Source organism: Mesocricetus auratus, unplaced genomic scaffold, assembly GCF_017639785.1.
Source record: "Mesocricetus auratus isolate SY011 unplaced genomic scaffold, BCM_Maur_2.0 Super-Scaffold_100676, whole genome shotgun sequence".
In the NCBI taxonomy this organism is placed as follows: domain Eukaryota; kingdom Metazoa; phylum Chordata; class Mammalia; order Rodentia; family Cricetidae; genus Mesocricetus; species Mesocricetus auratus.
Genome location: NW_024429266.1, coordinates 70,208,987 through 70,220,309, shown reverse-complemented (window position 1 = coordinate 70,220,309; position 11,323 = coordinate 70,208,987). Strand labels below are relative to the sequence as shown.

Below are 11,323 nucleotides of genomic sequence, written 5' to 3'. Positions count from 1 at the left end.
TTTGCTTGATATGACTCGACCACATTCTGTACCTTTTAGTTGGTTCTCTTCTCTCAAATGCCCACCTGTCTGATGAGCCTTGGGGTACCATCTTGACCCTGAAAGAATAAATAGCAGCCACTGTTGTCTTGAGCATCACCTGTGACCTGGAATCGAGGCACTTGCCAGGCTTCTCGGCTTGTGTTTCTTCAGATTTACTCATAATATACTCCAATTTTGTATGTTCTTACTGCTTTCTTCAGGCATTTGGAATTTTAGTATTTTATTTATTCTTAGTGTGCATAGATTTGTATGTGTCTGGGTGTATGTGCATGCTGGTGACAAATGGAGGTCAGAAGACAGCTTGTGTGAGTCTATCTGTATGTTTATCTGCCTCTGCATCTATAATAGGTAGGTGTGTGTGTGTGTGTTTGGGTATGTGACAGTGCGTGTCAACATGTGTGCGCCTGTGTGTGAAGACCAAAGGCTGATGTCAAATGTCTTTCTTGAATCATTTTGGAGTTTTCATTAATGCAACATAACCTTTATTTCCATTTACCATACATTTCCTGAGAACAAGGACTTTTTTTACATTTTAGAAATTTACTTATTTATGTGTGTATGCATATACATGTGCGGGTCAGTCAACAACCAGTGGGTTGTTGGTTCTGTCCTCCTACCCTGTGAGTCCCAAACTTGGAACTCAGGTGTTCAGGGTTAGTGGCAGGCATCTTTACCAGCTGAGCCATCCTGATGCCCCCAAGGATATTAATTTATATCCCCAAACTGGGGCAGTTTAGCACAGATACTATAGCAGCACCTGCCGTATGCCTCAACCGTGTTGAGAAGGTCCTGGCATGGTGGTGCACACCTTTAAGTCCAGCGCTCAAGAGGCAAAGACTGGTGGATGTTTGTGAGCTGGAGGCCAGCCAGGGCTGCATAGTGAGACCCTGCCCTGCCACTGCTGGGAATCAAACCCAGGGTCTTAATCATGCTAGGTGAGGATTCTTTCACAGGGCCACACCCCAGCCCTTGGTAGTATCTTGTTTTAATCGGGTTTCTGGCCTGATTGAAGGTTCCTTGAGGGATGAGGCTTTGTATTCAGCTGCTTAGCTTGTACCTGTTTTGATCTCCCCCGTCTACCATTATACTAAAGGATGCTTACTCCATTTAGGTTTGCCTCCTCTGTGCCCAGATGATGTCACCTTGGGCCGAAGTGAATGTGTGTGCCTGTTCTCTGCTTCTCTGTTACAGTTTCCTGGGAACACAGTGGTGGATCATTTTAGTATGTTTCCAGGGTTTAGCTATCAGTACTGCTGCTCAATGCAGCCGTGTGCAAGTGTTTTCCTTTTGCGTTGTTTTTTGTTTGCTTGTGTTTGTGTGTGCATGTGTTCATATGTGTATGTATGTGTTTGTGTATATGGGTGTGTGTTTGCATGTGTGTGTATTATATGTATGTGTATTATGTATGTATTATATGTTTATGAGTATATTGTGTGTATTATGTGTACACGTATTATGTGTGTATATTGTGTGTATGTGTGTGTTCTGTCTATGTATTGTGTGTATATTATGTATGTGTGTGTATTGTGTGTATGTGTGTTTGTGTATATGGTTGTGTGTGTGCATGTGTGTGTATTATGTGTATATATCTATGTATTATGTGTGAGTGTAGTGTGTGTATTATGTGTATGTGTATTGTGTGTATGTGTGTGTTCTGTGTATGTATTGTGGGGGTGGGGGTGTGTATTTATAGATGTCCAAGGCAGACTGAGGTTCAGTCAGTACCTTCCTTTACCGTGTCCCACCTCACTGAACCTGAGTTTGAGGCTCGGTTGTTTTTGACTCACCAGCTTGCTCCAGGGTCGGCACCTCTCACGAGTTGAGATACAGACGGGCTTCCATGCCTACCTGGGTTCTACACGAGCAAGCACTTTACCTGCTGAGCCGTCTCCCTAGCCCTGTGCAAATATTTTTAAGCACCAATGTGCACCCTGTAAACTGTGTGCGTGGTGGTGGGGTATCTGAGGCCATTAGTTACTTGTCTTGTTGCTGTGACAAAATGCCCGGTAAGAGCAGCTTATGGGAAGAAGGGTTGTTTTGGCTCCCAGTCCATCACGGCAGGGAAGGCACAGTGGTAGGAGGGTGAGGCAGCTGGGCACGCTGCCAGGAGGCAGGGACAGATGTCACCGGAGCTCAGCAAACCCTGTACTTGGAATTCACTTAGACCCCTGCCCGTGGAATGGTGCTGTCCACATTAGGTTAGGCCTTCCCACCCTAGTTAACCTAACTTAGACAGTTCCTCACAGACATGCCCAAAGATTTGCCTCCTGGGTGATTCTAGATACTGATCAATCTTCCTGTAATGTGGTAAGATAATGACCTGTTCCTCCTATCTGTGTCTTGTGGACTATCAGCAGTCTGCTGTGTTTGTTTACTTACTGATAACCTGATGTGAACCAGGTTATCAAATGTTATTTTTCCTTAGCATTTTTAAATCTTCTTGGTTCCGGTCACCAACTCCAGCTCCTTTATTTGCGTTAGGTGTGTTACGGTAGAATTGACTATTAACAGGAAACTCGGGAAAGCTGCTGAGGAGAGCTGGTAGACTTTTCCGGGGATAGCTGCCACTAGGACCTGTGACTTCACCGTGATTCAGGACTGGCAAAATGGCCAAGAAATGGAGAGAAGAGTGTCTACAGGAAGGATGTAGGATTCTATGAAAGTCCACAGTGCTGAGACCAGGAGGGTGCCTCAGCAGGTACAGGCTCTGGTTGACCTGAGTTCAGTCCCACAACCTACACGGGAGAGGGAGAACCTAGTCCTTCAGGTTAACTTCTGACCGCCACTGGGACGCCTCTAAAATTTTTTGTTGAAACTCAGTCTTGACCTTTCTCTACCTGCATGGTCCTGCGCTGCACCCTCCTCCCAACGGCAGGGTCCTAGCCACTGTGACTTGACTATCTAGCTGTATTCCCTGATGGCCTCAGGCCGCCCCTGTTAAAATGTCATTTGAGAACTACTTCTTTAAGGAAAAGAAGAAAATAAGATTTATGTAGCTGGGGGATAGGGGCCACCACCCTTCCACCACCTGTCCTCAAGTGGATCACGTGAGGAGAGGAAAGGGAAAGGGGGCCAGCAGGCAGCACCAACCGAATCTGGAAACGTCCTTGCCCGTTCTGGTGGCCCAGGCCCCTTTGGGCATGTTCCAAGCTATCCCTCTGAGGTAGAGGTGAAGTCAGACTGAACTTCAGTTACTCTAGGGATCCCTACCCTCCTTTGGGAGGAACAGTACTGCTTAGAGCTCTGAGATTGAAGAAGGAAGGGGGTCACTGTTTGAGTGGGCGTGAGTCCTGCCTCAGTTCCTGCCACTCCCAGGTCACCTTGGCTCCCTCCCTGGGTTGGGCTGGGAACCACCTGCCAAGGGCTAGTTTACATCACAAAGTGACCTGGAGCTCTTTCCCCCTGTCCTTTGGCAGGCCTTTAACAATTGCAAAAGTGGAGGGCTGGGCTGGGTCTTCCCAAGGAGTTTCCTTGAAGCTTCTTGCTGGTGTAGCCTGCCTGTCTGTTTTTCAATATATTTCCTCCTATAGAATATTTGAGTTAGAGGCTCAACCGCCAGGCTGGGACCCTCAGCGCTCCCAGCACCAGATTCCCTGCTGGATACACTTTGCACAAGTTAAATGTAAGTGTTGTCACATTTGAGAGTGCAGAGACCAGAATGGGGAGGTAGGCTCCCTGAGACCCCACAAGAACAATGGTTCCCCATGATTATTTTTCTATGGTGCATGATTATGAGTTTGTTTTGTTTTTGCCTTTTAAGACAGGGTTTCTCTGTGTAGCCCTGACTGTCCTGGAACTCACTCTGTAGACCAGACTGGCCTTGAACTCAGATATCTGCCTGTCTCTGCTTCCTGAGTGTTGGGACTAAAGGTGTGCACCACTTCCCGCTGATTAAGATTTCTTATGTGAAGATGTGATATGTGCTTTAAAATATTGATTCAGGTTTAAAGTAATGAGTGACTGAGGATGTAATTTGGTTGGTTGAGTGTTCACCTAACATGAACAAAGCCTGGTGACTGACCCCAGTGCCCCATAACCCTATGCATGGAGGGTAATGGTGCATCTATAAACTGTAATCTCATTGCTCTGGAGGTGGAGGCAGGCTCAAGGTCATTCTCAGTTATCTGGGAACCCTGTGACAGAAACAAACAAAACAGCACAAGAACCCCTCTGATTCGTAACTCTGAGATCAAAACTCCCATTTCCTGTAAGGATTCTTTCCTCTTCTCCATTCTCAATTAATTGCTTAGGATGTTGGAAAAGATCTTAACTTGGCAGAAGGATGTTGTAGGATGCTTGGGGTAGCCTTAAGCACATGCCTTCCAGATAGCAACAGTTGAAAGAGAATCACACACAGCTGCCTGGCTTGTCCTGGGAACCTCTGTGGGCCTCTGCTTCTATCCAATGGGACTCCTGCCTGATCCAGAGTGCTGCTATTGGCTAGTTGCCACACCTTGGCAAATCTTTATCCCAGGAGTCTGTGCCACCGGTATGCTCCCTGAGTGAAGTTGTTGGTCCTCATTCTCCAGAGGAAACCCCCATGCCTGCTGTACTTCTCCTTGGAGTCTGTGTGGGATTCGTTCCTTCCCCTGACATCCCAGACACCCTGCCTGCTCTTCATAGTCCTCTCCTGTGCTAACTGCATGCTCCAGTCTCGTTTCGCATGCCCTGTCCATCTTCAGGACGAGTGCACCCAGCCTTCCCATCTCCTTGCTTCTGAAGGAGTTAATCAAATTCTGTTTCATCTCCCTTTCCATGCAGATGTACCTGGGACATTACAAACCTTTGGGGGCAGGAGTGTGTTAAACCCTTTGCAAAACCCCGTAGTTGTAGCATAGAAGAGCATTGTAAAGAATTTGAAGTTGGGGCTGGGGAAGTGGCTTGATTGGTAGGATGTTTGCTGTGCAAGCATGAGGATTTTAGTGGGACCCCCTAGGACCCACATAACAAGCTGGGCATGATGGGGCTGGAGAGATGACTCTGGCTATAAGCACCTGATACTCTTTCTGAGGACCCAGCATCTGCACCAGGAGGCTCACAACTGGCAGTGAATCTGACATGCTTTATTGCCCTCTACAGACACACATAAGCAAAAATTTAAGCTAAATCTTAAAAAAGAATGAACAAAGAGCTGGTGCTGCTCTTCCCGGTACTGAGAAGGTGGAGACAGGTGGCCCCCAGGGCATGTTTACCAGCCTAGCAGAATTGCTCAACTCCCAAGTTCAGTGAGAGACTCTTGTCTCAAAAGAGGTGGGGAAGCCGGGCGTTGGTGGCGCACGCCTTTAATCCCAGCACTTGGGAGGCAGAGGCAGGCGGAGCTCTGTGAGTTCGAGGCCAGCCTGGTCTACAAGAGCTAGTTCCAGGACAGCCTCCAAAGCCACAGAGAAACCCTGTCTCGAAAAACCAAAAAAAAAAAAAAAAAAAAAAAAAATGTGGGGAAGAAACAGGTGTCATAGCACATTCATTTCATCCCAGAATTTGAGAGAGAGACAGGCAGATCTCGGTGAGTTCAAGCCCAGCCTGCTCTGTATAGGAAGTCACAAGAGAGTCAGAGCTAAATAGAGAGACCCTGTCTCAGAGAAACCAATACCAACCAACCAGCCAGTCAAACAAACAAAAACCAAACCAGTCAAAAAGATAAGGTGGGGAGTGATTGACAGGGAGGACACCATCTAGCCTCCATGTATGTGCACTCATTTGCACATAAGAAAACTATGCGTATACGCACTAGTTTATGAAACCACACTGAAGCTTTTGTACAGCACCTACTGTGCGTCAAGTAGTGCAAAAGAAAACAGCAGTTAGGCTGGGTGGTGGTGGCACGAACCTGGGGAGACAGAGGCAGGAGAATCTCTGAGTTTGAGGCCAGCCTGGCCTACGGAGTAGTAGTACAAGGATGGCCAGGGCAAGGCAGAGAAACCCTGTCTCAAAAAAGCAACCCTTCCCCCAAAACAAGCACCCCAAAAATTACACACAGAGACCCCCAGATATGGTCCAGGCCTTCAGAGATCCAGTTCCCTTCCTCGCATGCAAGTACAAGAATGGTACAAAATAGCACCCAAGGTGAATTTGGTCTGTGTGACCATGCTCATCCAGTCTGGTTCTGTGTGCTAGTCTTGAGGCACCATGGGCAGGGCAGCTGCTGAGGAAGGATAGGATGACTCCGGAGGGGCAGGTGGGTAGAAAGCATCCTTGGCATGTATGTTTGAGAGAGGGAGGATCAGGGAGACTGCATGGGAAGTGCATAGGCTAGATTCCCCTTGTGATGGAGAAACTCACCTTGTGATCCTGGCCATCAAACCACACAAAGGGTCTGACCTGCCAGTGCTGCCTCCTGGTGCAGACTTGAAACTAATTCTCTATCTGGCAGGAGTGGCCTCTGCTTGGCCTGCGTAGAGGTCACCCTGCCAGAGCCCGGGGCCAGTGCTAATTGCCCCCCTGGGGCTCCTGTAAACTCATGTAATGACCACTTGGGCCTTGGGCTTCTGCCAACACCTTTTACATTCTTCAGCAAGGGGAAGGACACTGGAAAAACCAGTTAGGGTGTGGAAGGCTCTTAGTGTGTCCAGGCCTAGGGAGTGCGGGACTCCTGTTTCACGGGCCTAGAAGCAGACAGAGCTCTGAAAAGTCTTAGTTGTTGAGAACATACCTCAGCCAATAAAAATGCTTCGTGCTAAGTTTGGTTCCCAGTCCTCGCATTAAAAAGCTGGGCGTTAAAAAGCTCTAGGGAGGCAAAGACAGGTGGATCCCTGGGACTCTCTGGCCAGCCAATCTAGTCAGCTTGACAAGCCACAGGTCAGCGAGAGACTCTCGAAACACGTTGGCTGATGCCGGAGGGAGGGCGGCTGTTGTCCTCTGGCCTCCACACTTCAGTGCGTACACCGCACTTCTGTGCTACGAATACTGAAGAGCACCCACACTCACAGACACGCCCCCCACAGGCACACAGCAGTGAATAGAGAAGGGTGCGTGACTGTGCACAGCCAGCTTCGGGTCCAGGTCCAGAGGCTGTGGTCAGGAAACTCTGTGGTCCACATGTGGCGGGGGCCCTTCCACTTACTCTCAAGATCCCAGGGTTTGCAGAGTGCTCCCTGTGTAGTTGCTACTCAGCAAATATTTGCACCAAATGGGTTGATTTCCAGTTCTTTGCCCATTCTGGAATCCTTGCTTTGGCTTGTTTCCTTGGCAGCTGGTTCTCGAAGCTTTGAAGACTGGAAGAGAAGAGTCACAGGGCTGGGCACCTATGGGAGGTGCCACTGTTGGCCATCCACCTCTGGTGTCTCCAGGCAGTTCTTGGCCATATCAGTTTTCTCCACCTCTGACCCTCTCTGCCACTCCTGTGTGTCCCTGTGCATGCCGCTGAATTTGGGGCCCAGGGCTTTTTCTCTGATTGTCCCCTTATCCTTAGTTTAATTGTCTGCTGCGACTGTCTGTCCTGCTTAAGGCCACATTTCCAGTTTTCATAACTGGATGAAGGACATGTAGGTATTTCTCTAACTGGTTGCCTCTTTTGTTTAAAATGGTGCGTGCGTGTGTGCGTGCGTGCGTGCGTGTGTGTGTGTGTGTGTGTGTGTGTGTGTGTGTGAAGGTCAGAAGACAGTTTGTGGGAGTCTGTTCTTTCCTTCTTCCATCTCACCAGCTCCTTGTTTTCTTTTTTGACTAAGAATCTCACTACATGAGCTGTCAGTCCTCCTGCCCCAGCTTTCCCTACACTGGGATTCTAGGCTGCATCACCCTTCTCTGCTAGTAAAAATAGCTGCTTGGAAAGCCGTCCAGTGGTCACTGGGCTTGCCGTCCCTGCTTTGTTCTGGGATTAGGTTCACATTTATATACATGTGGCTTTAGAGCCATGTCACCTCTTTGTCTTTGACTTCGGGTTGGGAAAGTCTTTCCCTGGTAAGCAGCTTATAGCAGCTTCTTGTGTTAAAATAAGGCCTTGAGAAATGGATTGTTTATTCTGAGACAGGATCTTACCCTGGCTGGCTTGCAACTCATAGTGGTCTACCTGCCTTTGTCTCCCAAGTGCCAACATGCCTGGCCTGGCTGAGAATTTGAGTTTTAATTTTTAAAAATTATTTTATGTGCCAGGCAGTGGTAATGCATGCCTTTCATCCCAGCACTCAAGAGACAGAGTGAGTTCTCTGTGAGTTCCAGACTGCCTGGTCTACATAGTGAGTTCCAGGACAGCCAGGGCTGTCACACTGAAAAACCCTATCTCAAAAAACAAAACAAAAATTTTTTATTTTATGTGCATGGGTGTTCTGGCTGCATGTGTCTGCACACCACACATGTACCGGGTGTCTTCAGGGTCTAGATCTTCTGGAACTGTAGTTATAGATGGTTATGAGCCACCATATAAGAGCTGGGAATTGAACTGAGGTCCTTTGAATAAGCAGTCAGTGCTCTTAACTGCTGAGCCATTTCTCTGGCTCTGAGAGATTGAATTTTTTAAAATTGCATGTGTAAAGTCTTTGGAAGCATGTGAACCGGGCTCTGGCCCTGGAACCCGTGAGTAAACTGGATGTGGTTTGCAGGCAGAAGCAGGAGGGTTGGGAGTTCACAGTCCTCCTTAGCTACCCAGCAAGTTGGAGGCCAGCTCAGGCTACATGAGATCCTGTTTCAAAATAAAATTACAGAAAGACATGAAAAAATGTACTGCCCTTTCCCCCAGGTCAGTCATATGAAATCCGGCTGCTGGAGAACCGGAAGCTAGGGGACTTCCAAGATCTGAACACAAAGTATGTGAAGGTGAGTGAGTCTTTACTTCACTTGCTGGAGGAGGAGTACTGTGGGGTTTGAGTGCCTGGTAGGAAGGAATTCAAGGAAGAGGCAGCTTCCTTTTCATCCCTGAACTACAGTCCCATCCCAGTTTCTGGAGTGCACTGTCCCTTGAGATGGTAGGCAGTGGGTCAGGATAGAGTGGCTTCTGTTGGTGGTGTGTGCTCTGGGTTACCTAATTTTGTCCTCAATTGGGCCTTTCTTACCTGTACAGAACAGCACATTAGTTAGACATGTATGTGAAGCTGTTCATAACACTGGAAGTCATGGAAAGCGATACCCTTTTCATCATTGCCCATGTTCTTGGGGTTCTGAGGAAAGGAAGCCTCAAAAAGAGGAGCAGAGGTTTTCCCTGGCTAGGGACAGGGATGCACTCTTTTCTTGGGGTACCCCAATCCGTACACACAACCATCTCCAACATCTGTCTTTCACAGAGTATCATCCGTGTAGTTTTCCATGACCGCCGGCTGCAGTACACAGAGCACCAGCAGTTGGAGGGTTGGCGGTGGAGCAGGCCTGGGGACCGTATCCTGGACATTGGTGAGTCTCCTTAGCCAGTACCAACCCTGAACACTTGGGCCATCGGGGGTACAGTTCTTTGTGGATGTCACTTAGATTTATGCACACAGGGAAGCCCAGCATGATGGCACATGCATGCAGTCCAGTGTTGGAGATGCACAGGCAGAGACATCGAGGTTGAGGCCATGCTGGTCTGTATATAGTGAGTCCGAAAGAAAAAGGACTGACGAGATAGCTCAGCTGGTAAAATGCAAGCATGAGGACCTGAGTTCAATCCCTAGATCATACTTAAAAAGAAACCACGTGTGGTGGTGAGCTCTTGTAATCCCAGCTATGGGGACACAGAAACAGGCCGATCCCTAGTGCTTGTTGGCCAGCTAGCTGGGCTGAGTTGATGAGCTTCAGGTACAATGAAAGACCCTGTTCTGAAAACCATGGTGAAGAATGACAACCAAGGTTTACCTCTGACCTTCCTGTATGTGCACATACAAACAAATGCCCGGGCATGAGTACCCCATACACACATGGAAGGGAGGGAGAGAGGGAAGGAAGGAAGAAAGGACGGAAAGAAAGAAGGAAGGAAATATCATGAGAGCTGTCAGTGGTGACTCAAGCCACTGGGTCCTACCTTTAGGGAGTTCTCTGTAGAAGAGTGCAGAGCTTTAAAGGGTGATGAAACCGGCTAGTTTGAAACTCTATGTAGACCATGATGAATTCAAACTCACAGAAATCCCCCTGCCTCTGCCTCCTGAGTGTATCATGTGCCATCATGCCTGGATCCTTCAAGGGTTTTGATAAGTGGTTAGGGAAGGGTGGGCATATCACAGAGCTGGGGGGCTCAGGTACTGACTTTGCCCACAGTCCTCAGTTGTGCATGGGAAAAGCTAAGGTGATGATAGGGTATGCATACCAGGACATCAGCCTGTCCTTCTAGATGGAAACCAAGGGAAACTTTTCATAAGAAAGGATAAAGACAGCAAGCAATTCACAGCAGTTCCTCCCAGACTATCTGCTAGCAGAGAGGGCAAAGCATACTTTGAGAACAGCTGTGGTTTCACACTCCAGGAGTTTGGGCCCATGTCTGGGATCCTTCCCCTCAGTATTTGGGAGAGGCTGACGGTCGCACTTTGTGTGTGTATCTGTGTGCAGATATTCCACTATCTGTTGGTATCTTGGACCCCAGGGCCAGCCCAACCCAACTGAATGCCGTGGAGTTTTTGTGGGATCCAGCAAAAAGGGCATCTGCGTTCATTCAGGTGAGCAGACATGAGAGCTTCGGGGAGTAGACCATTGGCCAGCCAAGATGACTACCTGTTGAACGGAAAGTAGCTGAGGGAGAACAAAGGATGGGTGGTCTTGGGTCAGGAGAGTTGAAGCAAGGACTTGGAATGTTGTAGAATTATGTTTGGGTTCTTGCTTATAGATTGCTGTGAAGTTAAGATCTGGTATTTCCAAGGCTAGGGGGATTGCTCAGTCTGTAAAATACTAGTCACAAAAGCTTGAGGACTTGAGTTCAATCCTCCACATAAGAAAGACTAGAATGGTGATGCACTGGGCTGGGGGCGGGGGCGGGGGCCCCCCGCTGGTGAAAGCAGGTAGACCAGTTAGCCTTGTTCAATTAGTGAGTCCCAGGCCAGTGAGAGACCCTAGCTCCAAAAGCCAAGGAAGACTGCATCTGAGGGATCACACCTGAGGCTGACCTTTGATCTCTGTGGATACACACAAGCACACACATGCACCACCCCATTAAAACATAAATCAGGGTTTTAGAGCCTGGAGATGATTTGAGGTAAAGGCACCTGGTGCTAAGCCTGATGACCTAAATGGTGAGAGGATTGAACCGACTCCCAAAAGCTCCAGTGATCTTCTGCATGGGCCATTTACACACACACACACACACACACACACACACACACACACACACACACACACACACACACACACACACACACAGAGAGAATAAAAATGTAACGAGTTGGGGTTT

The 11,323-nt window shown here is 48.3% G+C and overlaps 1 protein-coding gene across 1 annotated transcript in view; it reads left to right on the top strand.

Moving 5' to 3' along the window:
- Tfcp2l1 (transcription factor CP2 like 1) overlaps positions 1 to 11,323 on the top strand; it is a 64,079-nt gene that overhangs the window by 21,210 nt on the left and 31,546 nt on the right. The window contains exons 3-5 of the mRNA XM_040738224.1: positions 8,714 to 8,790; positions 9,255 to 9,360; positions 10,489 to 10,595. Of these exons, the coding sequence (XP_040594158.1) occupies positions 8,714 to 8,790; positions 9,255 to 9,360; positions 10,489 to 10,595 (290 nt within the window). The remainder of the gene's footprint in view (positions 1 to 8,713; positions 8,791 to 9,254; positions 9,361 to 10,488; positions 10,596 to 11,323) is intronic.